This window comes from Sus scrofa, chromosome 10 (assembly GCF_000003025.6).
Source record: "Sus scrofa isolate TJ Tabasco breed Duroc chromosome 10, Sscrofa11.1, whole genome shotgun sequence".
Taxonomy (NCBI): domain Eukaryota; kingdom Metazoa; phylum Chordata; class Mammalia; order Artiodactyla; family Suidae; genus Sus; species Sus scrofa.
The window spans coordinates 7,614,741-7,641,730 of NC_010452.4; the positions used below are offsets into that span (position 1 = coordinate 7,614,741).

Below are 26,990 nucleotides of genomic sequence, written 5' to 3' on the forward strand. Positions count from 1 at the left end.
TGATACTGCAACGGGAGTGTGGTCTGTGAGCCTGAGAATAATTTAAACTGCCTGCCAATTCAAAGACAGAAGACAACTCTAATGTAGAGATAAAACTACAAGTGGCACCAGTAGATCATAATCCTGGCAGTTAATGGCACTGACTCGCTAGAGACAAATCTGGATCTACTTAAAATGTCAGGTGTGTAAAGTAATGAGTCTTTGCTTAGAAGGAACCCAGCAGAAGGAGCCTTCATGGTCCACTTGTCAGTTGAGTATATATTACTGCAAGCCTGTTAAATAAATGAGTATTTAATACCTATTGGACTAAAAAAAAAAAAAAAAAAAAAAAAAAACCACTCACTCTAACAACTCACAACTCAGAGGCTTCCTACAGCAAATGGAACTCAACACTTTAATGGGTATTACAAAATATTTAAGATATCCAAGCATGGTTATGAGAAGGACAATTCCCCAGAAGGAATGGAGGGACCATAACACATTTGATTCTGATGGAAACCTCGCACTCGCAACTTTAGAATCAGCATCTTTGAATGGAAAGAGGCCTTCAGCTGGTGAGTCTAGCCCAGCTTCAGAGAAAATACACAAAGCCAGGAAAATGTGGTAGAACAGGTCACGTCAGCTCTGGATCAATGAATCAAATATGCTTACCAATTTTTTTCTTTAAAAATATTTCTTTAAAAATATTGAAATTTTCCAGGGCTTGCTTAAGAAGATGAACAGCGAATTTAACTGCACTCTTACATGTTGACTGTCAATGGGGTAGAGATTAAAATTTTTTTTAAAGTCCTTTCAACTTTATTTTTTATTACTTTAAGAGGGGAACATTGAAAACACAAAGACAATCATGCCTTATAAATAATATTCTTAAACATTGTTTATTCTTTCATTCTTTGTTGCATTATTAATACACCTCTCTACCAAAAGAAAAAAATCCAAAATACTCTTTGCCAGACAGCCTCATTTTACAGTTCCAAGTTAGATCACTTTTTAAAAAGACAGACAGAGTATAGGAGGAAACGGTTTTAAAAAGCATGTCAACAGTGATTTTTCTCCTTCATGAAATATCAGCTCAAAATGAACATATATTGGAGAAGCAATTGCCAGTTCAATTAACTGCAAGAATATCAATTCACAATGTTAAAATATTAATAAAATGCAACTATTTTGCAATCCTGTCTGTACATTGCACACATACGTGCCCTGTAAACACACCTATATGTATATATTGGGGATATTTTTAACCCTACCGTCTTAACTTCTGTTTGATAGCAACAGTATGAGTTATAAAATCTGTGTTTTCAAATGCTGAGACCAGTTCGTTGGTAAATTTTCGTTAGCGGCAGATGTTCTTTTCAAAGAGTGCCATATATCTTAAAAATAAAAGCAAAGAAATTTGAAGGGGACCATAGCTTTAAAATTGTCTTTGGGGAGAAGGAAGGGAGGGAGGGAGGGTGGAAGGAAGGCAGGGACTCCATACAGTCGGGTCAGTATCAAGCCTAACACGGATATAAAGACAAAGCACGTGAGTAGCTTGTAGCGTCACGCTCAGCCTCTCTGGGCTACTGCTGGGCAATGGGTGATTTGGATGGTGAGGAAGAGACCGAAGCCCTCTCTAAACTTTCCAGCACAAGCAATTAATTTGATACGAGGCTTTGGAGACTGCAGAACAGAACTGGCTTTTGGAAGAGGAGAAAAATCTAACCACCTTATACGGAGATATGATGGATACATTCTAAAGCACGAATTCCTTTGAATGCTTTGGGTTCTATGGGCAGAGTCCCTGGTAAAAGTTAAGTATAACTATCTAGAAAACATAAATTAGTTTATCTCATGTCGTAAGAGATATCTGACGTGTATTAAAACTTCCATTTTTCAGTTGTATTTATTCCTTCAAGTTCAGGTCCATCCAAGCAGAACTTCAGGGGTGCACGGAGTTTTCTTAAGGACAAAAGGTGAAGGGATGGATGTGCTCCTGGTGCCGGTCTGGGTGGGAGTGGGGTGGGGGGGGGAAAGAAAGCCTGGGATGTTGTCACTTCCCCGCTTTCACCACGGATGCATGTATTCTGTATAGTGAAACACGTCCAGAGAATCGGAAGTGTCTCCCATCCTAGGAGAGGGCCCTCGTGTCAAGACTGAGGCCTGTATTCTCTGAGGGGAAGATGTAAAGCTGAAGGTATTTGGGGGGAGGGGGGGTTCGAGAACACCCCAGCTCCGTGGGTGTCTTAGAGGGTTTGCTTCAGAAGATTAGGGCTGGTCCAAGAGGACAAGAAAAAGCACTCATAAAGCTGCAGGCTTGGGTTGGGGAGCTCCCCCTTGCCAGCCGGTGTGTGTTCTGCTCTCCCCACTGGGACATCCGAACATGGTGCAGTGAGAGGGAAAGGACAACCCTTGGGGAGTTTGGGATCAGTCTCACGACGCCCTATTGGGTTACCAGTGGCTCCAAATGTGGCTTTTCAAAATTCTAGGACCTCAGAACACTTCTAGGCAATGGAATTAAACACACACACACACACGTCGGAACAGACCCTAGCGTGCTACTTACTACCACGAAAACATTTTCAATCAGAATACAGACAATCTCCCCCAACTTTTACACCTTACATAGATAGAACGAGTATTTAACAAAAATCATGTTTAAAAACGGCACGTTTTTAGGTAATGACCTTGTCCGTGGTATGATTACCACAGGGTTACGTTATCCAGTAAGAAGGCTCCGAAAAGTCCGCTCCTTTGGTGGTCCCTGGTCCCTAATCAACCTGTCCTCTAACCCCAGCACCTCCAGGAAAGGGGATAATGCTTACCAGGAACGAGTCCCTTGGCAAGCCATGAAGCCATCAAAAGAGCAGGCTGTCCGTCCTCTCCCCAACTGGCAGCATTTACTTTAGGGGACCAAGGGGCAGTTCTATGCCATATGCACAAACCTCCTCTCCCCCCCTTTGAAAAAGAACTCCTGGGGATTTGCAGATTTTCAAAAACCTACTGGAGAGACGCAGAGAGGACTTTTATCACAGTAAGACTACTCTGTACGGTACTAGCGTGGTGCACACAAGTCACTCTATGTTTGACCAAACCCAGAATGTTCAAGACTAAGGGGGAACTGTAGTGTAAACTGGGGAGTCTGGGCGATTGATGATGTGTCACTGTAGGTTCATCACTTGTAGCAGAGGCACCGTTCTGGAGCGGGGGAGGCTGTGCATGCGTCGGGCAGGGAGTATATGGGAAATTGCTGTGCTTTCCCCTTAATTTTGCTATGAGGCTAAAACTGCTCTAGAAAAACAAAGCTTAAACAAAAATTAGAAAGGTGACTCAGATGTGTTGTCTTGGCCTTCGCTCAACCAATAAAGGCCATTCCAAAGAGACTATTATTATTATTTTTAGTCCTTAACGAAGATGATAACTGATCCACCTCTAAACTAAGAGCAATCGAGAATCTCGCACATCATGAAACAGATGATACAAGATAGAACAATACTCAGCACATGATTAAAAATGGCTTGTTTTGCTTGGTTTTAAAATAACTGTTTAGCTGTTGGGAAGAGCAAACCAGTACCATTCTGTGTGTGTGTGTGTGTGTGCACATTGTAAATGGGCTGGATCATTGTCAGAAATCTCAATTCTTGGGAGAGCCATTTAAATCTTCAAATAAATTGATTCAATATTCTAACTGACTCTGATGGTTACACCGTCAAGTCAGGTTTTACTACAGTTGAGCTGGTCTTAAAAAAATATCACCCTTTGGGAAGAAAGAGGTAGAAGTCCGTCTAGATTAATAGGATTTACAGTGCAGTCATGGTGAATTTAAAAAATACGTTTTTCTTTCCATACTTATTTTATGTTCGACATGAGGTAAAATTTATAAAATCTGCATTCAAGTGATGTTGAGGGCACTCTGGTGATAACAACGATGGGGTTTATTTTTGTCACAACGTCAGACGGGAATAGCAACTGCTGCTTGTCAACTCTGAACTTCATCCTACACTGAGGATTAAAGGGTATCACCGAAAAGCCACATTCCGGGAAGAGGAAACTGGCCAGCCTTTCAAGCTAAGATGTGCTTAGGACTCGGGTGGTGTGATGAGGGGTGTTTTCCATCACGAGGGCAAGGGAGAATGTGAAACAGAACCCATTCCAGCCGAGCCCGGTTTAGAAACCCGTGGGCATGCTCACAGTTGCCCGGCTTCAGCGGGCACACACACGGATGCATCAGGCTAAAGCATTAGACGTTACTGACCTAGGCGATCAAAATAAGTTAGATGTGCTGTTCTTTGCTACCTAGAAAGAGCTGCAAATGGCTGGAAATTCTTACAACGTGAAGGTTTTAGCACCATGAGTTGTGATGAAATGCCACTTCTCTCACTGTGGCGGAACTGCGTGCAGTTAGGAAGCTAGAGGGAGAAGTCTGAGGCTTTGATGTGAGATTTCCGCTTCCAAAGCAGAAGCTCTGTTGTCATTTTAGAACAATGGGCACAGAGATGGCGGATACAACTCGTCAAACACCTCCTCGCCGCCTTTCTTCTTAGCTGGCTTTTCCGGCGTTGGAGGCAGTGGTTGCAGGGGTGGTTTTGGGTAGAGGAAACCCAAGTCCCAGTCCTTTGGGCCTCTGCATGGCTTGAATCGGCTCTGCGATCCCCTTGCCGTCCCGTCCGAGGCCCGACCCAGGTGTCCAGCCCATATTCTGGAGCATTCGGTTTCCAATGTTGTTGTCCAAGATCGGCTGGGCATTTTCTCCTACAATTCCTGAAATTACAAGACAACCAAAGGGGAAAAAAAAAAAGAAAAGAAAAGGATGAACACAGGTGATGATGCAAAGAGAGTCACGTTCCTAACGTTTTCTTGCAACAAGAGCTTCGGGGGAATTGTTGATTCATCTTTTGGATAAGCAGCTTTTGCAGCAGAGGGATCCATGGGGAAAAAAGGCCCTGGTTAGAGTTTCAGCTCTAACACACAGTGGCGGATCAAGTTATTTCACCTCTTAGAGCTTCTGTTTTCTCATCTGTAAAACAGGCGTCATACAAGGCAATCAAAACTCAATTACTAGATCATTTGTGGTGGCTCTTCCTTGATAATTAAGGAAGTGATTATCAAACAAACTAATATTAGAGACGGTGGAGGAAGAAAGGGGTGAAGGTATTTCAAAAGAACCTTTGTTTTAGCGAGGACACCTGCACTGCTGTTGCCCCCTCTGGGGCTTCCCCCAAAGAACAGGGGCCATAAATGTCCAGGGTCCAGTGTCTGCCCACCAGCCCTCCCCAGGCCCCCAGGGATAAAGACGGCTGACTTCTGAGGTCTGCAGGAGGCCCCAGTCGTCCCAGCTCGACCCTGGGTCCAGCGTATTTCTGCTCTGCCCTGTGGGCTAGGTCCTCCTAGACAGGCCGAGGGTGGGAATGGGCAGTGGTTGACCAGATCACTTGCTGCTCGCAAAGGCTTGTGAGCCAGCCGTCTCTCTGGCACCAGCCCGCGTCCCCCCTCCACCCCTCTCCCATCAGCGTCCATTTTTCCCTCCTGATGCGGGATTCGGATAGCACCTTCCAGCCCTCAATCCCCACCCCCGACTCCTTCCCAGGACTGTGTTCACGGCGGCGATACAAAGCACAGAAGGATCCTTAAGCATCAATAATAAAAGTATTACCTATGGCACCGCAGAGTTGAGTGTTCTATCTCTAGACCTGGGTGGTGGCTACGCCAAGGGCCACTTTATTATTGTTCTTTAAAACTGTACCTACACCTTTCCATGTATCCTCTGGCAACGTGTATTTCACAGGAAAAAAAAATCAAATAATGTCATACAAGAGATGTCAGGGGTGAACTAAGTATATTTTATCTGTACCTGGCTTTCTGGGGAAGAGTCAGTGGGTCATTCCCCAGGAGTCTAACTTAAAGAAGGAAACTGCAAGGTGCTAGAGAGATTTACAACCGAAACTGATGAGTTTAAAACTGATGAGTTTGGGAGTTCCCATTGCGGTGCAGCAAAAACAAATCCGAAGAGTATCCATGAGGATGCGGGTTTAATCCCTGGCCTTGCTCTGTGGGTCGGGGGTCTGGTGTGGCCGTGAGCTGTGCTGTCGGTCACAGACGAGGCTCAGATCCCGTGTGGCTGTGGCTGTGGTGTAGGCTGGCAGGTATAGCTCCAATTCGACCCCTAGCCTGGGAACCTCCATATGCCACAGGTGCGGCCCTAAAAAGCAAAATAAATAAAACTAATGAGTTTTATAACGGAAACTATAGCGTAACCATTAACTAATTTTTGCAAGGCTTTCACCCAACATTTTGCTGTTCTCAACCTCCAGTGCATTTTCACACTGAGAAGAGAATACATTGATGTCATTTGCTGCCTTCATTACAGGGAGTAGGCATCGGGTTACCACAATAATGAGCTGGTTTTGAATTTGTCAAATTGGCTCCTAGCTCATTAAACAAGTATCTTAACATGGAGTTCCCGTTGTGGCTCAGTGGTTAACAAATCCGACTGGGAACCATGAGGCTGTGGGTTCGATCCCTGGCCTATGCTCAATAGGTTAAGGATCCGGCATTGCCCTGAGCTATGGTGTAGGTTGCAGATGTGGCTCAGATCTGGTGTTGCTGTGGCTCTGGCAAAGGCCGGCGGCTATAGCTCCGATGAGACCCCCTAGCCTGGGAACCTCCATATGCTGCAAAAGCAGCCCTGGAAAAGGCAAAAAGACAAAAAAAAAAAAAAAAAAGTATCTTAACATGTAACGGAAAAAACTTTCAATTGACAACAGCCTGATTGGGCAACAGCTGGTATCAAAGAAAAATTCTTGACTAAGAATTATTATTTACTGCTTGAAAAGGGCAAACTACACATACACAGAGATTTTATACATATAAATACTTATAGAATATAAAAAATGGGCCTCAATTACCAAATAAAAGAGAAGCTTTTTGTTAAAACTCTTGTTTAATATAATAACAAAAAGGCAATGTCTGTCTTTTTTAAAGTTTTTACTTTGGAATTATGATAATAGTGACGACAAAGACCATCAAGGCAGCTAATTTTTTTCTGAACAGCTGCTGATCAAGTATGCCAGGTTAAATGGTACACCAGCATTTTATCCTATATCCCTAATATTGTAGTGATTGAGATGAATTAATTCCATCTATAAGCTCAGATCCGTGATCTAATGCTGCTTTAGGCTATACATCTGTTTAATCTTTTTTTTTTTTTTTTTTTTTTTTTGTCTTTTGTTGTTGTTGTTGTTGCTATTTCTTGGGCCGCTCCTGCGGCATATGGAGGTTCCCAGGCTAGGGGTTGAATCGGAGCTGTAGCCACCGGCCTACGCCAGAGCCACAGCAACGCGAGATCTGAGCCGAGTCTGCAGCCTACACCACAGCTCACGGCAACGCCGGATCGTTAACCCACGGAGCAAGGACAGGGACCGAACCCGCAACCTCATGGTTCCTAGTCGGATTCGTTAACCACTGCGCCACGACGGGAACTCCTGTTTAATCATATTTTTGATGCCAGGACTTGCAAAGGCTCAGGTTTAAAATTTAACATTTAAGAAAAAGTAGTTCCCATCGTGGCTCAGTGGTTAACGAATGCAACTAGGAACCATGAGGTTGCGGGTTCGATCCCTGGCCTCGCTCCGTGGGTTAAGGAGCCGGCATTGCCGTGAGCTGTGGTGTAGGTGGCAGACACGGCTCAGATCCCGAGTCGCTGCAGCTCTGGTGTAGGCTGGCGGCTACAGCTCTGATTCGACCCCTAGCCTGGGAGCCTCAGTATGCCAAGGGTGCGGCCCTAGAAAAGACAAAAAAAAAAAAAAAAAAAAAAAGAAAGAAAAATATGAAGTCGATATAAAACATCTCTGCACAAACTCCTAAACTGTGGTCAATTCTTAGTTCTAAAGTTAACAGCGAAAAATTGATTCCCTATTGTGATTTTAAAATGTTGATTTTTTTCAGCATGGGGGCCCAGCAGTGGCCCCCCTTGCTTGGTTTTTATGCGGGCAGAAAAGAATCCCTTCTCTCTCTCTTTTTAATGCTGGTTTCATTCCTCTTCTTAGTAAAAATAAAATAAAGCATTACCTTTCCAATAAAAAACAACAAAAAAAGAATGTTTAATTTCTCAGATGCTAAATCTTTCCACATAGAAACAGAGATTCCTGAAACAAACAAAAAGATGCCTTTCCTACATAACCTTTTTAAAAAAACCCAGCAGATACTTCATTTTTCATGGAAAATGATTCTAGAGTGAGATCTACGGTTGGCCTGGCATCCTTCTTTTATGAGATTAAGACATGGGAGTGGAACAACTCAGTCTCAGCACAGCATCTGACAACCATAATTTCCTTTTCTTTTGCTCCTGGCGGTGCTAAATCCTTTAAGTCCTTTCCTGGGAGGCTCTCCCCCTGCTCGGGCAATTTTAGCAATACATAGCCTGCTAACCCGTCCGCAAGCTCCCGGCCCCCTTTATGCTGGATCTCTGATATCTATTAAGCTGAGTCGGTCCTGTCCCCTCAAATTTTCCAAAGAGTATTGTGGATGGTAATTCACTTGCGTAATTGGCTCAAGAGATGAAAATCTTGTATCGGCCTCTCTTAGCTGCTAATCTATCCAGCTGACTGCAAGCCTAATTGGCAGCTTGTTTAGTAATTTGGCTCCTAAAGTGTTGTATTGATGTTGGGTAAACAGCCAATGGAAGGGGAGGTGACACAGGCTGCTTCCCACATAACAGCTAGTGCATTGCTTCCATCCCAACCCTGTGTGCAGGCGGCTTTTAGTGGTTTGTGCTCATTCTTTTCCCCCAGCCTCTTTCCCCATTACTTTACCAGCCAGCTGAAGAGAAGGTTACTGTTATTATTTGTGACAATATTAGGACTTCAAGTTATAATACTATCTCTGGTCTCAGTAACTAATTAAGGGACACGGGCTTTTGATTGGTGTTAAGAAAATAAACTGCATCGAGCACCACGTGAGATGTGAGAAAGGGGTAGGTGTGCTACTCTTGGTCAAATGTTTTAACTATTTCATTTCCTGACATAGAAAAGCCTCGCTCATTTAGACTACTTGACATTTTATCTGCACTATTGCAGGTGGTTTTTCATGGGAATTTTGTTAAAAATCGGCTTGAATAGTTAACTGCTTAAAAATACAGGCACTTGTTTTTATTTTGAAACAAGTGTTCTGTCACTTTCTGCTGCACAGCAGTGGCCCAGGGCCTTCCTTTTTAATAATGAAATGTAAAACTAGTTTCCTGTTTATTTTCTTAAGTGATACAAACTTTGCATAGTAGGGAATAAAAGAGATGATCTCTGTTGACATGTTTGGAGGGAGTGTTTCTGAACAGATGTTTTGCTTATACAGAATGCATTTTTTTATGGGATGATCATGTGTTGAACAATCAGAAAACTAAACCAAATCTAAACTAAAGCTGTATTAGTTCTGAAAAGAATAAAAGGATGTCTGTTTCCTATAATATAGTCAAGACCACTTAAGCTCTACCCACCTCGTACGTAGCATATGATTGCCTTGTTAGGCACCTGGCATTCATCATGTCCATTTCTCACAGCAAGTGTGCAAGCGGGGGGCGTCCATCAGGCCTCAGAGAGATGAAGTCCTTTTACCACCTAGTGAGTAAGCTAAGATGCGAACTTTGCTTAAGCTTACTGGAAAAGCCTACCCGCTTTCCATGACCTGCACTGCCTTCCTATGAGAAGCACTGGCAAATAGACAACGTTCATGGAGATGTGGCAAACCGTTTACAAATTAATTGGGTCATGTTAGGTGCAATAGTAACTCGGTTTGCATTTGGACAATATACAGCATAGTACATACACCGAGGTACTTGGATAACTTAAAATACAGGATATCTGCAGCAGCTCTTGGAGATTACCGGTGCTTCTGTACCCATCCTTTCTTCTGATCTTCCTTATCAGTCTGAAGGGTCATTACTGGCTCCATTACAGATGAAATTGAGGGAAGAAGAGGGAACCCACCTGCCCTAAGTCCACCAGTTAGAAAGCGCCCCAGGTAGAACTTAGGACATCTGAGTCTTAATGCAATCCTTTCACTGGCTGAACACTGATCTTTGAATATTATATATCACCATTATTTTCTACTATGTCATTTCTTCTGCACATTTCCCCAAATGCCTGAGATTTTAATATGGTCACAAATTTGAAACTTCCTGAAAAAAAACCCAAAACCTGCTAGTCTAAACTAACGTAGTAAGTCTGTGTGAAGAGTGTTTCAACTCTCCTGAAATACCTCAGGTTTCCTTGTTTGTTATTAATCTAGCTACTCTAGGTTTCTTTGGCTGATATTTAAATGGCAATTTATGTTTCAGTTGTATCTGTCGTGAACAATATACACCGAGTTTTGTTCTTTTCTCCATTATGATAATCCCTGAATTTAACGGATACATTTATTCCATTTACATTTATTGTGATTACTGATATATTTGGATTATTTTTTACCATATTACTTAATTCTATTTATCTTCCTTTTCTATACTTTTTGTTTCCTCCTTTCTGGCATCCATTGCTTGTTTATTATACTAGCTTGAAAATTATGCATCGTATTTCTTTCCTTTAATGATGACCTTTAAGTGTCAACATGCATACCTGACTTTTTATTCTCCCACATTTTACATATTGTTGTCCCAAGTTTTAGCTCCATCCTACTTTTATATACCCACATCAATCCTCTTTATAGTCACTGTCACTGTAATTATTGCTTTTATATATTCAATATGAGTTTAGCTTTATGCACATTTAACAATTTCTTTGCTCCCAATTCCTTCCTGATTTTTATTTTTTATGGATTCCATTTTCTTCTACATGAGTTACTAAATTTAGTAATAAAGAGTCTTTACCTGAAAATGTCTTAATTTCATCCTCACTCTTGGGAAATAATTTAATTGGGCATAAAACTTTACGCTGATTCAGTTATTTCATCTTAGCACTTTGAAAATATTCTCTCTTATCTTTGGACTTTACTGCTGTTTTCAAATGTGTTGCCTGTGTAATTTCATTCCTGTGTAGGTTGTATTTTTTCTCCTTGGCTGCTCTTAGGTTCTTCTCTTTGTCTTTGGTGTTTTGAAGTTTTATGATAGTGTGTCTAGGTATGACTTTATTTATATTTACCATGTCCCCATAAAGATGTATAGTTTTTGTTTTTTTGTCTTTTTGCCTTTTCGAGGGCTGCTTCTGCGGCATATGGAGGTTCCCAGGCTCGGGGTCGAATCGGAGCTGTAGTCACCGGCCTACGCCAGAGCCACAGCAATGAGGGATCTGAGCCGCATCTGCAACCCACACCACAGCTCACAGCAACACCGGATCCTTAACCCACTGAGCAAGGCCAGGGATCGAACCCACAACCTCATGATTCCTGGTCGGATTCGTTAACCACTGCGCCACGACGGGAACTCCCAAGATGTATACTTTTTCAACATAAAGATTAAAGTTTTCTTTGGTTGTCAAAATTCTGTCATTATTGTTGAATTCTGTCAACATTCTCCTGGAATAGTGCACCTCCCTATTTTTTCTACTTTTTCTGGAAGTTCTATTAGACACATACTGAACTTCACCTTCTTCAAATACCCTGGGCATTTAAAAAATATTTTCTGTGTTTTTACCCCTCTGTGCTTCTTTTTGGTAGCGTCTTCAGAATTTAGCTCTTAAGTTTTTTTTTCCTCAAGATTTTTTTCGTAATAAATCTCAAATTTCTACTTGGCTCTTTATCACAGCAGTCTTTTCCTTTTCCAGTCGTTCCCTTTTGTTTTTATTTTTATAACTAATTCTTTCAGTTTTGGTTTGTGAGATCATTGCCAGTAGGCCTTTAATTCGTGGTGATTCTTGAGGCTTGGGATTGAAGGTATGCACCTCTAGAGTGGTTTAGCATTTGCTTTAAAGACCAGTTTTTAATGACAATTTTTGGCTTGGTATAATTTTAAACTGGAAACTTAGGTGAGGGTAGGCTCTTGGTTATAAATCTGAGTTTTCTACCTGGAACCCACGTAGAAACTCGATTCTTTATTTTTTTGTGCCTTTGGGTGAGTTTTGTTCCTGGTCTGCCCAATTCCAGAATAGAGACTTTTCAGGGTTCTAGCTTGATAAGGAAACTTATACCCAGGTTCCCAGCTGGGTTCTCTCCAATATGCCTCAAGTTTTCTGAGACTGGCACAGGCATGGGGGCTTCTCAGAACTCTTTTTCTCTTTCCTGTAGTCTCAGCTCTGCAGCTATGTAAGAGATGGTTTTACATTTTATTCAGTATGTCCGGGTATCTGTGGTTTGAGTATTTTCTCATTATTCAGTCTTTTTATTTTATTTTTTTTTTAATTTCCCCAATACATTATTTTTTTCCTACTGTACAGCAAGGTGACCCAGTTACACATACATGTACACATTCTTTTTCTTCCCATTATCATGCTCCATCATAAGTGACCAGGCATAGTTCCCAGTGCTACACAGCAGGATCTCATTGCTAATCCATTCCAAAGGCAATAGTCTGCATCTATTAACCCCAAGCTCCCAGTCCATCCCACTGCCTCCCCCTTCCCCTTGGCAACCACAAGTCTATTCTCCAAGTCCATGAGTTTCTTTTCTGTGGAAAGGTTCATTTGTGCCATATATTAGATTCCAGACAGAAGTGATATCATATCGTATTTGTCTTTCTCTTTCTGACTTACTTCACTCAGGATGAGAGTCTCTGGTTCCATCCATGTTGCTGCAAATGGCATTCTTTTTTTCTTTTTTATGGCTGAGTAGTATTCCATTATCTATATATACCACATCTTCTTAATCCAATCATCTGTCAATAGACATTTGGGTTGTTTCCATGTCTTGGCTATTGTGAATAGTGCTGCAATGAACATGCGAGTGCATGTGTCTTTTTTAAGGAAAGTTTTGTTCGGATATATGCCCAAGAGTGGGATCACTGGGTCATATGGTAGTTCCAGGTATAGATTTCTAAGGTACCTCCATACTGTTCTCCATAGCGGCTGTGCCAGCTTACATTCCCACCAAGAGTGCAGGAGGGTTCCCTTTTCTCCACAGCCCCTCCAGCACTTGCTATTTGTGGACTTCTTAATGATGGCCATTCTGACTGGTGTGAGGTGGTATTCAGTCTTTTATACTGTCAGGAGCAGCAATTATTTGCTATCTAATACATGTACTTAAGTGTTTCTTGTGCCATATGGTAATGGAGAGCTGTTTAAGGCTCTGCTGAGGCACAGAAAGGTGAAAGGTGGTCTATATATGCAAGAACGGGAGAGTTACATGTAACTTTCCCAGGTTTTTGCTCTATATGCAGATACAGTTTGGTTTTGAAATTAATGGCAACGCCCACCCACCCCCCAATTCTGCCTGTTTGAAAGTCATGGAAGAGATAAGATAAGCTACAGTGGTAATAAATAAAAAGAGGTAAAAAAATAAAAACGTAATTACTGATAGGACAAATTTGGAAAAGCGAAGAGACAGAGCACCTTGAAAACGAGTTTAGTTATATCAAACCTTTCCTGATTATGTTCATTATGACTTTTAATTGAAAGAGTACCTTTTGGAAAGCTTCGCCCATTTTGCTTTACACCTTCCCGACTGCCTTAAATATTCATAACGATTATTTCATTACTGAAGTATCAGTAGGATGCAGAGGGAAAAACTGAGAAGTCACACAAAGCTGTAATGAAGCCTCTTGCCAAGAACTTGAATGTCCACAAAGACACAGGTACCCTGGAGCAACATCTATACTGACAACCTTGAACTGCAGCAGGCATCTCTGTGCCTAAATTAAAATGTTGAGAAGAACATCTACCACGTAGTATGAATACCCTCCTATGATAATGTTTCCATAGAAAGCAAGACAGTAACAGCAAATACTGGATTTGGATAATAACGAATTTAGTACTGTGAGGTGGATAAAACGTTTAAAAAAAATGTAGTCGCCAGAGTATCTCAATAAACATAGTCAAATGTCTTCGCTGTCAAATCCTCAGTAAGCTCGGACTTCTCCGCAAGACTATGGCCACCGCTGCGGATGGCCTTTTAAAAACGTGTTAATACTATTCCTCCTATTTCGCTTACTGCTCTTCTTCACCTTTACCGATGACATTTTTCAAACTATCAAATGCATTCTGCTGGCAAACCTTCTTGCTTCAACGGTTCTCAGTTTTATAACAGTCAATGTACCTGCTCTGCTATTGAGACATCCACTCCCGTTTGGTATGTGACTTTGAATGAGGCAGAGAACAAGCCATACATTTAAAAATCAATACCGAACCTTATCAATATTCATTTTACTTTGTCAATACAAAATGCAAAGGTGAAAGAGCAGTAAATAAGCTAAAGCACTGAAATAAATTCGGTGTTCCTGTCACAATTAATAAATGTTCAACCGATAACACTGCTGGCCGGTCTATAGCCTTATAAAGCGATTCAAATTATGCGTCCATGTTATTGCTACAACAGGGTGGGTAAAATTTTCAATACACCAGCAGATAAAGATGATCAGATGTGGGGTTGTTAATTTCATAGGGGACTTTACATCTTTTAAAAATATTATTTATCATGAACACAATATGTAATTGTTTATCTTTAGATTTTTAAATTGTTGTGTAAACCCAGTTTGAGAATATAAAGTGTCTAATTATAGTTTTCTGACAGTTTTTTGCTATATCTTTTCTAAACCTATTGTTTGACCACATCATATTTCATATATAAATCAGAGAGGATCATGAAACAATATTCAGACTGTCAGCCTTTTAACTCTTATTCCCGATTTGAAATTGGAAAGTGTTACTTTCATCTGTCTTTTTCCAGCTTAGGTTGAATGTTGACTAAAGCTAAAAGAAACTGAAAATATATCTCAATTCCAGATGTGTTCTGGGAGGTCTGCAAGGGCCTATAAAATGGTAAGAATAGTGTCTTTAAAATAATTCTACATGATAACTCCACTTTGGAAACTTACACACAGAAGATTCTTTGTTATGTGACTGATTATATTCCAGAATTTGAAAACTGTAATTTTTGGAGACAAGATGATCTAGGATTCATAACCTCATTATCAAAGTGTATTTATGCAAAGACAGTTCTTACTCGAATTTGGATAATAATCTTCACTTTAGAGTTGATTCATTAGTATTAGAAGATATTCTTTTTAAAACTGAGGACTTTTAAATAACCTCATTCTCTTCCCCTCTGAGAGGAGCGGTTATGTGTGGATTTTAAAAATGCATGGAAAATGAGTAACATAATTCTCCTCCTCCAATACTATTTGATTAATTACAAAAATGCATTAAATTTCGATGAACTATGTTCTTTTAAGTAAAAAACCAGTAATAAAATAAAAACCTTGAATCTTAGGAGAACCGACAACAGTTCTGAAATAGAACGTCTGGCGTGTAAGCCTAGGAATGTTTTAGGCTAAAGTTTAATGTTTATATTCATACTCTGTAAAAATGATTTCCTCTGACGCTACTGAGTTGTACCATAAAAATCACCTTGTAGAAATAATTACGTTATCCTCTCCCCACCATTATGCATTTTCCTTCTCACTTCACATATGTTCAGAGCAGTAGGACCCGACCCTGATGGTCTCTCTTCCCTACTGCTGGCTCTCAGGTGCTTTAGTCACCTTCTGAAGATTGCGCTTGTCCTATTTCTGCCACCAATGTTTGAATCATTGAAAGATAAGAGAATTCAGGAGACCATGCAGCTGGAATGGGAGTATTAAAGGATCCTACACCTGCCTCGTGAAAAGATTTGAAGAACTGAGAGCATATATTTGCTCTACAAGTGGCTGTATGTTTCTGTACAAAGAGATGTATTAGAAGTATTCTGATGACGGTTCTGTATCTCCACACAGCAGATTTAGATAAATCTTTTATGGGACTTAAGATACATACTAGTCTATAGATATATAAACAAACTATATAAACTACATAATAGCTTCTCTACATAGAAAGATGGGAGTGTGCGTATATGTGTGTGTACAAAATGGCATAAAACATATGGAATAAGATGGTCTTTACATATAATACAGTCTCACAAAAAGGCCGTACGTGTGATGTCCTGGAGAGAACATGGCTTTAGGAGTCATGCAGATGTTCGTTTGAATTCCCCCCGTGCCCTTCAGCCATCCATCTTCTTCGGTAGCTGGGAAGAAGCTAACCCGTCTCTGAATCTCTATTTTATGGGGCACAGTGATGATAGCAACAGCTAGATCATCAAGTTGTTGCAAAGACAAAATCAAAGAACAAAGTTTGGGTAGGCACCCAAGAAGTGGTAAGTGCTTTTCTCGGTAAGCACGAACACATTCCCTACACAGGTGTTTCCAGCTTCCCCTTCGGAAAAGTCCACAAAGCTCGAGGACAAAGACTGGCTATTACACGTACAACTACATGCATAATTTCACAACGATGGCTTTTACGTGGATGGAACAACTAACTGTATCACGGCTGCTCCAATTTTAAGTTATTCTTCAATCATTTAGTGCTGAACTATAGGGCAGGACTACTGCATAGAGACGTTAAGCTTCACATCTTTTATTTCCTTTGCAATGACCAGGTTAAGGTTATCTATCTATCTATCTATCTACCTACCTACCTATCTATCTACCTACCTATCTATCTACCTATCATCTATATCTATATATTTCCTCCTTCTCACTGTTTACTCTCCTATTGCTAGGAATCTTATTGTCATATTCTCTAATCATGAAAAAATAAAATTTTTCCTATAAAAGATTTCCTGGGCGTTCCTGCTGTGGTTCAGTGGGTTAAGGATTTGACTGCAGGAGTTCCCGTTGTGGCTCAGGGGTAATGAACCCGACTAGCATCCACGAGGACTCAGGTTCAATCCCTTGCCTTGCTTAGCAGGTTAAGGATCTGGTGTTGCCACGAGCTGTGGTATAGGCCACAGACGTGGTTCAGATCTGGCATGGTTATGGCTGTGGCGTAGGCCGGCAGTTGTAGCTCCGATTAGACCACTAGTCTGGGAACTTCCATATGACACGAGAGTGGTCCCCAAAATACAAAAAATAAAAATAGTAAAAGAATCTGACTGCAGCAGTTTAGGTCGATGTGGCAGCTCGGGTTCGATCCCTGGCCTGGCCCGGCCCGGTGGGTTAAAGGATCCAGCGTTGCCACAGCTATAGCTGAGATTCAATCCCTGGCCCAGGAACTTCCATATGCTATTGGTACAGCCATAAATTAAAAAAAAAAAAAAAAAAAAAAAAAATTCCCAAATGAGGTTGAGAGGGACAGTTTAAAATCTGAATAGTTAAGGGTCCCAGGCCACAGGCCAATGCTCTAATAATAACTTTGAACTTGATCAAGAACCTACATGGAGAACATTTTCTCATGGTCAGTTTGCTGCATCACAAACCCATTAGGGTTGACCGTTGTTTACTCCTATGTGCGTGTCTACACTTAGGGCCCAGTGTGCTTCCTCTTCTCACAGGGTTTTACCTCTGCCTCCCTCACCACGCCTCAGGCACACACACTAATCTTATCCACAGTCCTCCCCTCCAAGCGGGGGTCTCTGCCTTTCCAGGAGGGCGTCCTGCCTCGCTGCTCTAGTGAGTCTCTGTGCTTAGCACCTGTGATTCTGCCTGTACCACACTCATAGGATAACACGGCTTTTAAGGTGGAACTGATGAGAGATCTTCTTCGTCTGTTTTGGCTGCCCCGCAGCATACGGAGTTCATAGGCCAGGGATTAGATCCTCTGGATCCTTAAACCCACTATGCTGGGCTGGGGATTGAACCTGTGTCCCAGTGCTGCAGAGACATTGCTGATCCCAAGGCACCAGAGCCAGTGAGAACATCACTGGGAATTCTGATGAGAGATTTTTTTTCTCAAATTTTTTTTTTTTGCCTTTTTTTTTTTTTTTAGGGCCGCACCCAGGGCAAATGACTTTCCCAGGCTGGCGGTCGAATCGGAGCTGAAGCTGCTGGCCTACACCGCAGCCACAGCAATGAGGGATCCTAGCCACATCTGCGACCTACACCGCAGCTCATGGCAACACTGGATCGTTAACCCATTGCACGAGGCCAGGGATCAAACCTGCAACCTCACGGGTACTAGTTGGGTTCTTAACCCGTTGAGCCACAATGGTGACTCCCAATTTTTAAAAATTCTAGTGCTAAGCTGCCTGCGTAAAGACAGACGAATCTAAGACTGCCGCGGAGCTGGGTCTAGAGACCAGCCAGCCGCACCCACAGCCAGGCTGCCGTCTACTGCGTCACGGGCCCTATGTTCTGAGGCTGCTACCGTACTTGTGAATTCATTACTGCTAATTGCTTCTGGGGTTACCTGCCTTTTCATCTGTTTATGCGTCGTTTTCCCAACAAGTCTGAAACTTTCTTGAGGCCAAAGACACAGCTTTTGACATTTCGGTATCCCTCCATACCTCAGAGGGAATCTCGCATTTGGGCAGGAGTGGAAGAAATACTTTCGTGGTCAGCTGCCTGGAAAACCCACCCCAGGAACGTACAACACACTCTGACACCGAAGACAAAAGATCCGATTTTCCAGTTTCTTAGAATCATGGCTCTTCCTCTGGACAAGTGATGAAGGCTTATCTCGAGTTTACTCTCGAGGATTTATGAACTTGGCATGTGTGTTCTGCCCCCAGCCCCTTCCTTTTACCTGCGATGGTAGGTCCAGGCAGAGGTGCAGCCTTTCTTCTCCGTTTGATATCTCCCGTGCACAAGGATCCTAAATGCAGGCTTGTTTGTCTACAAGTAATTATCAGAAAAAAAAAAACTATTAACAAAGGAGGAAAAAAATGACACATAAATACACAGCTTGTATAATCTGAACCTAAATCAAAACATTCTCAACAAAGATGGAGCAGCACAGTCAAACCACCAATCTTGTTTATATCGAAACATAATTACGTTTGTTGACAAGCGTTCAGCCGCTAAATGCGCCATCATAAATTGTTACTGGAATGAATAATATAAAAGGAATGCTTTTTAATTTTCAAAACTGGCAATCTTTCTGGCTCAACATAAAATCGAGCACTGTTGCTTCTGACAGGAAAATAGCTAAGATTAATTATCTAAAGAGATCACAATATTGTTGCTAGGTTATCAATTGGTTACTAATGCTTTACTGTCAGAACAACATTTATTACAGGAAAAGTATGATCAATTTCTTTTAGGATATCAGGCGGCAGCAAATTCTCTTCAAACATTTTAAACAGATGGAGGGAAACGGTGATATTCTTCCTTATAATTCACATGATTAGAATTCTTCAGTTAATTATTTATTCGCTAGGTGAGGAAACATCATTTGAAAGTACGAATGCGGTTCTACTGATACTAAACAGGCTAACATGATACTGTATTACATTTGTAAAGACATGATATATAAGAACCGAGAAGTAGAGCTGCTTCTCTCGGAACCCAAGTTAGACTGCTCTGTCTGTTTCACGGACTCCTAAATTGAAGAGTTTTGGAAAAACTGGAAACGGCTCAATTGGAAGTCAAGACAAATTTATAAAATGGGAAAGATTTAAAAGTCTTCAAATTTTTCAAGCTATTGAAGATTCTTGCATTCATTTCCTGGATTATAACCCCTGACATGGGGTTGGGATAATATCTGTGGATCATGAAGCAGAAATAGATAAAGCATGTTTATTAGAAGTCATTTTTTTTTTTTAAAAAAAGAGATATCTGGGAGTATCCTGAAGTTTTATAAGGCCCGTTGAAAACAACCATATTATTAGAGAAAAATTTAAAAGGAAAAAATTATCTCAGGCAAACCTGAAAATATATACTTCTACATTTATACTCGTGTGTAAATATAATGAAAACTTGGAGTTGGGGAGTAAAGCTATTTTAAGCATAGGTTCTATCTTTAATGCACCAAATAAAGTATAATTAATGACCTAGCTAATCCAAGGGATACATACAACCAAAGAAGGAGACTGTGAGAAATCTATCAATATAGGGAAAAGCAAATAGGTGCTGGTCTAGTTTTCTTTTGTCTTTCTATCGACAGCATGCTGCTTCTCTTTTATAGAGCAAATATTTATCATTATAAAAAATTTTTAAAAAATTAGTTCAATTAATGACTAACTTTATAGAAATACACATACTATATATATATATATCAAAGGTTTATTAACATGCATAACTAAATTTTTACTGGGTTTTGAGGTGTAATTTTAGTTCATAACGCTGAAAAATGATTATAATGACATATTTGAAAAAATGATACAGCAATTTAAAAATTTGGCATTCCCGTCATAGCTCAGCAGACTAGGAACCATGAGGTTGTGGGTTCGATCCCTGGCCTCGCTCAGTGGGTTAAGGATCCGGCGTTGCTGTGAGCCGTGGCGTAGGTCGTGGAGGTGGCTTGGATCTGGCATTGCTGTGGCTGTGGTGTAGGCCAGCAGCTGCAGCTCTGATTTGACCCCTAGTTCCATATGCTGCAGATGCGGCCCTAAAAAGACAAAGAATTTTTTTTCTTTTTAGGGTTTCACCTGCAGCATATGGATATTCCCAGGCTAGGAGTGGGATCTGAACTGCATCTGCGACCTACACCACAGCCACAGCAACACTGGATTCTGAACCCACTGAGCAAGGCCAGGGATCGAACCCACATCTTCACAGAGACTACAGCAGGTTCTTAACCCACTGAGCTCCCTTGCGAACTCTTGAAAACTACACTTTGAGAGTACATCTTTCTGGTCATCTGATTCCGCCTCTAAGGGAGCTGTCTGAAAGCAAATGGGAAGTCGTTCTTGTCTGCAGTAACGCAAAGGAACTGTGTCCTGAGGACAGACGATTCTCCCTCCTGTGGAAAAAAGCCAGTTTGCCGCCGTCTGCATGTTTATTCCACCTTCCGCACGCCGTGTACATTTGTGCCTCTTTCGTTTCTCCTTTGAACCCATGCTAACAGGTGCGAGGCTCCCTCATTCATCAAGGAGTTAAATAAAATCTCAAACACACACTCGGCATTTCTGTAGAAGGGACATGACTTTACCTTTCTGTATGAAGTTATCCTTGAATATCTCTGATCCCTCGTGAACCCCACCCCTACCCCCGAAGAAAGACTGGAGTGGTTTCTCTTCTGCAAAACAGTTCTGACGCGCTCAGATATCAGGACCGGTTGAGGAGGGGAAGCTGACACCGTGGACACAGGAATCAGGTGGGAATCTGCATTCTGCGGTGTGGCCCTTTTGTGTTGGAGCTGTGAAAACCAGCCCGTGGACTAGCTCCTTCTGATCCTCATGTTCAAATAGGACAAATATTCCTGGATGAAGCCTCTGCTGGCCAGGTCCTCCATACCCGTTGCTCAAAGTCTCTCTCTCTCCTTCTAAATGATGAAGACTGTTCTGCTCGGAGGAGTGTGAGTAGGTCTGGGATGATGGAAGGAGAACGCAGGGGCCCAGTGAAGGTGTTCGGATTTTATAGCAGCAGTGGGTCATTCAAGGTCATCTCTCAGGGGAAAGCTACCCGGATTCCTGGGATGCTGAAGAGCCAGGTGTGGGAGGGTAACTGGGTTTGCGAGTCGTCCAGACAAATGCTTCCTCCCCGGCTATCAGTCTCTGTTGTGTTTGGGAATAATATCAATTTGGGAGTTCCCTGGTGGCCTCGTGGGTGAAGGATGGGGCATTGTCACTGCAGTGGTGTGGGTGTGACCCCTGCTCCGGGAATTTTCCCATGCTGTGGGTGTGGCCAAGCAACATAAAATTTTTAAAAAAGCATAATATGAAACTGCCACACGATGAAACTTGTTTTAACATGTGTCAGTGAGGAGCAGGGCAGGGGTGGGTAAGTAGTCAATGAAAAGTCAATTCTGGATTATTTAAAAAACTAAGTCTGTTTTTGATGACATTTAGATTTATTTAAAGCTCAAACTAAACTTAGAAAAAAATTAGCCAGGAGCATCCTTCTTAAGGAGTAATCTTTTTAGGGAGTTCCCCTTGCAGCACAGCAGAAACAAATCCAACTAGTATACATGAGGATGTGGGCTCGATCCCTGGCCTCGCTCAGTGGGTTGGGGATCTGGCATGAGCTGTGGTATAGGTGCAGACGCAGCTTGGATGCCAAGTTGCTGTGGCTGTGGTGTAGGCTGGCAGCTATAGCTCCGATTCGACCCATAGCCTGGGAACCTCCATATGCCACAGGTGCAGTCCTATAATAGCAAAAGAAAAAAAAAAAAAGAAAGAAAAAAGAAAAACCTTTTTACAAATCATGAGATGTATTTGAGGGTCTGACACATGGTGGCTGCTCACTGTGACTATTCTTTTTTTTAATTTTAATTTTTTTTTTCATTTTAGGGCCACACCCATGGCATACGGAGGTTCCCAGGCTAGGGGCTGAGTTGGAGCTGCAGCTGCCGGCCTACACCACAGCCACACCAACACAGGATCCAAGCCATGCCTGGGACCTACACCACAGCTCACGGCAATGGTGGATCCTTAACCCACTGAGCCACATTGGGAACTCCTCACTGTGACTAGAAACACAGCTTGTTTTTACTTATTTTGTTCTTGAACTAGTTGTATAAAACCGGAGTCTTCTAATTGCTTGAAAAATCACTCTCCCCAAGTCAGTACTGCCTTTACAACTTTATGATTTTTGTACACTATTAAAATTGATTCGGAAGACCTATTGACAAAGACGGTGCCAAGCTTCCCAAAAGATCCCTCTTCTAAAGCCTCTTCCTCCTCCGCTGGGCCCCAGATGCCCTTTCAGGTATCTTTACAGAACAGGTGGAATATAATGTTTTCCTTCACCCTCCTCCCCCACCCCCACCCCAGCTACAGAAGGGAAAAGAGACAAGCGCTCAAGGAGAATGAAGTTAATAAAGTCAGTACCCTGAACCCGAAGACCCGAGCCGTAAGAAAAACAGCGAGCTGTATTTCGGTAAAAATTCTATCAAGAAGTGACTACCTGCTACAGCACATTGAGAGATCTGGATTATTGATCAGTAAGATTACCTCATTTGAGCGCGTCCCTCCCCCTCTTTCCTTCAGACAGGTGCACTGGAGCTGCTATGAACAACACTACGTAAGGTCGGCTGTGTTATTTAATTGTCACTCTTCATGTAAAACAGAACGGTTATTGTCTAATTTAAAATCAATGAATATCTCAAAGGCAGCCCAGTGGCTTCTGTTCCAATTAGTTATTTGTCTTTGCCAAGAACGACACGTGGATTCTTAGCCACAATGTTTGTTTTTTTTGCTGCGGTGGTGTTTCAAAACCGACCATACACGGTCCTCCGAACAGACCCAAAGTTATTCAGAAAATGTTAAGAGCCTTTTGTAAGGCTGTGTTAGGAAATTACCAATCCGTATATTTGTTTTAGTCAGAGCATTTGCTTGGGTGGAGAAGAGGGGAGAAAAATCAAATTCCTCTAACTTTATACCTGCTGACACCTTAAAATGCTAGGGGTAAGCACACCTATTTCTGAGTGGAAAGGACAATGAAATGATGCTGTTTCGTTGAGGACTGATAAGCACTGTCCCTGAATTATGATTTGAAACATCATTTCCCATGTCCGTCCGCCTTTGGAAAAATCTCCTATTAAATATGAGAAAGCAGAGCTCAGAAAGAACTCTTCCTTTTGTGTTGCTTCTGAAAGACTTCACTTGGTTATCCCTTCACCCTTCTGAATGGGGTGGTGGGAAGAAACAGGGCATTTTATCGGGAGGGAAAAAAAAAAAAGGCAACAAAATAAAAAAACTAAAAAGAACAAAACACAGAATCAAAAAATCCCAGGGAGGACCACCTTGCCTGAGAACTTGGCTTTGACAAGGGCTGACAAGGGCTGAAGCAGGCAGTGTCAAACACAATAATATTAAAGGGAATTCCATAGGAACTTGTCTTTTCGTTGTAGGCGCATTTACAAATAGAGGCTTTTCAGAGCATTAGGCCTAGTTAAAGCTGCCCCCTGGATAAAATGTGTTCCCAAGCTGCCGAGGAGAGACAAGCAGATGTGACTGTGGGCCCTGGCATTTGGCAAGAACACTCACTGTCAGTTAGAAACATATAAGCCTGGACAGGGCATCAGCTGCACGGAGGCGAGGCGGGTCTGCAGTGTCATTGGAGAGGCAGTCCTGTGCAAATCCAGCCCCGTGTGAGCTTGCTCTTCGAGATTCGAATTCCCCTCTCTTCCCCTTTACTCGGTGTCAACATGCCTCAGCATATTAGCCGAACAAGTCAACATCAGTATCTAGCTCTTCTGTACTGATAGGCACATTAAGTATCAAGTACCATTGAGCATCAATATTTTTTAACTACTAGGATCATGTTAAATCTAAATCTTTTTTTTTTTTTTTTTTTTTGGAGGGGGATAAGAGGGGACATGCAGCTTAAGCCTCTGAGAAGAGTGACCTGTCATACCCTGGCTCCTGCCTGGCAGAACTGAACAATCCCCAAGTCATGCTGACGCGTCTCCAGTGTGGATGGGGTGGATGGGTGGGGGCGCGGAGTTCTGGAGGATGAAGGCTTGGGGTTATAGCATCATATCAACCCTAAGAGGCGCCCTCCCCGCCCCACTGTAACAGCTCTGAGATTGGGATGTGTCTTACAATGGCTTGTTAGATTCCAGTTGGCAGCACTGTTTCTGTTTTAAAGACATAAAATAATGGTACTTAAAAACCCATGGCACCTTGAACTTGATTTAAAAAAAAAAAAACAGCATAAACCATTAAAAAGTAGGTCTAGCAAGATTTTTTTTTTTTTCCTTTTATGGCTGTTCCTGCGGCATATGGAAGTTCCTGGGTCAGGGGCTGAATGGAAGCAGCAGCTGCAGGCCTGCACCACAGGCATGGTGACACCGGCTCCCAGCCACATCTGCGACCTACGCCGTAGCATGTGGAAAGATCGAATCCTTAATCCACTGTAGTGAGGCCAGGGATTGAACCAGCATCCGCACAGAGACAATGGTGGGTCCTTAACCTGCTGAGCCACAACAGGAACTCCAGCAAGATTCTTGCTTTTCTACTGGTGTTTTCTTCCGACGTCCCTTCTGGTGCCTGAAAAACCCTTTGCATTTGGTACTGTCAGTCACCCCCAACCCTTCCGTCAGTTCTTGGTTCTGGCACTTTCTATCTCTTATGGCTTTGGTCATGTGACACCACGTTTCGGAAGAGTCCCGACTTCAGCAAGTGGTTTAGGTTATCTATCCGTCAGGCACCGCGGGCAGTAGTTCCGTCCATCATTGGGCCCTGGCTTTATTCTGGACACACCTTATCCCATTATAAACCTTCTGCTCTCATGGTTCTTTTAGATTTAGGTCATTGCTTGGACTTTCCCCAGATGCTAAATGCAGCTGGTAACTGGGTCTCTAAGGCTGTGGGCTGCCTTGACCAATCCCCAGCTGCTCCTGGCCTCCAGCCTGTCCACTGTCTACCTGCTGGGCAGTTCTTTCCTGGGTTTCCTCTGGGCTGGGTTACAGGCCAACAAGCACATAGCCGTGGAGCTCCCAGCCAGTGGGAGGGCAGGACGGGATGGTTGTGTGTCAGGAGGCTCCTGGGGAGCTCAGGACCTGTGTCACTCCCCGACGCCCAGCCAAGGCCTCGCCAGGCTTCTCAGAGCGCAGTCAGCGTGGCTGAACTGCAGTGAGCAAGGGGGAGCCGTGCAGGAGATGGTGGGAGCCTTCAGGCGGTCCTGGAGTCTCATGACATCATGTGCAAAATGTGTATATGCATGTTTTTAAACAAGATTCCATGAGTCCTGTCTGAACCATGGGCAGAGACAGGAGCCAGACACTGTAGTTGTGTAGTAAAGTAGCATTCATAATTCAGACTAGAAAATGCCTATCTTACAATGTCTATGGAATGTTTAAAATACTCTGTACACAGAGGCCGCCTTTTCTGCCTACAGTAGCACAAACAGTAGAATTTAATAATGTTAAGTTTAAAAAAAAAGCCTTAATCCGATATCTACGCTTATCCTATGGTCCATCTAAAAAGCAATGCCTCATCCTCTGTCTCCTTATCCTTTTTTTTTTTTTTTTTTTTTTTTTGCCTTTTCTAGGGCCACTCCCACGGCATGTGGAGGTTCCCATGCTAGGGGTCAAATTGGAGCTGTAGCTGCTGGCCTACGCCAGAGCCACAGCAACACGGGATCCGAGCCACGTCTGCAACCTTCACCACAGCTCACGGCAACGCCGGGTCCTTAACCCACTGAGCAAGGGCAGGGATCAAACCTGCAACCTCATGGTTCCTAGTCGGATGCGTTAACCACTGCGCCACGACGGGAACTCCTCTGTCTCCTTATCCTGCTTTGCTTTTCTTCATGGTACCTGAAACTTGTCGAAGGCCATGACCCTGGGGAAGTGTCTGTGCAAAGGGATGGAAACCATGTGACCAGCACTGGGGACAACCATCTCCAGCAGGTGGCAGTTTTCTTAAGCCCCTTGTTCACATCGGACCTGAGTTTTACAGTGAGCATGGGACCGAAAAAACAAATTATGAGATGACTTTGGAAACAGTACGTAATAGAATTCAGAAACGGAAGTGGGCTTGGCAGCTGGACGTCTTGGTCAAGGGCAGGGTGGGACATGTGACCTTGTGGATGCTGAGGGGTTAGACGAAGCCTGAGGTTCTGCTGGCCTGACCTGCCTGAGTCCCTGAGAGAACCTCTTCCCTCTAATGCCGCCAGTTCTGTTTTTCCAACTAGTTCTCCAAAGAGGCCAACTTGTCACCATACTTGTCAATGTCTGAGAAGGATTTTTCCCCATCTCTGGCACACGACTGAAGCTCTCTTTGCCTCAATGTCTTTTCCTTCAAGAACTGTGATTAGATTAACATTTACTGCAAAGGTTTTTTGAAGCGTTTACTTGGCGATCATTGATGTAAAATATTTGCCCAAGTGCTGCCCACAGAGGCAGTCGCCAGCTGTTAGGTATTCCATTGACTACTATCATCCTCGCCGCTTTCCAGATAAGCAGCCCAGGACACAGAGAGGTGAGGTCACTCACCCAGGGTCACACAGGTCAGGGGTCCTGAGGATGTAACAGGGCCAGAAGAAAGCCCCGCATCAGCAAACAGACACCAAACAAATA

At 42.6% G+C, this 26,990-nt stretch overlaps 1 protein-coding gene across 6 annotated transcripts in view; it reads right to left on the bottom strand.

Annotated features, from left to right (window-relative positions):
- The window catches only part of GPATCH2 (G-patch domain containing 2), a 182,107-nt gene continuing 155,497 nt past the window's right edge, over window positions 381-26,990 (bottom strand). For all 6 annotated transcript variants that reach the window (XM_021064103.1, XM_021064101.1, XM_021064099.1 and 3 more), the window contains 2 exons: window positions 18,609-18,697; window positions 381-4,740 (listed from right to left, as the gene is read on the bottom strand). In XM_021064103.1, the coding sequence (XP_020919762.1) occupies window positions 4,520-4,740; window positions 18,609-18,697 (310 nt within the window). In that variant the 3' untranslated portion in view covers window positions 381-4,519. The remainder of the gene's footprint in view (window positions 4,741-18,608; window positions 18,698-26,990) is intronic.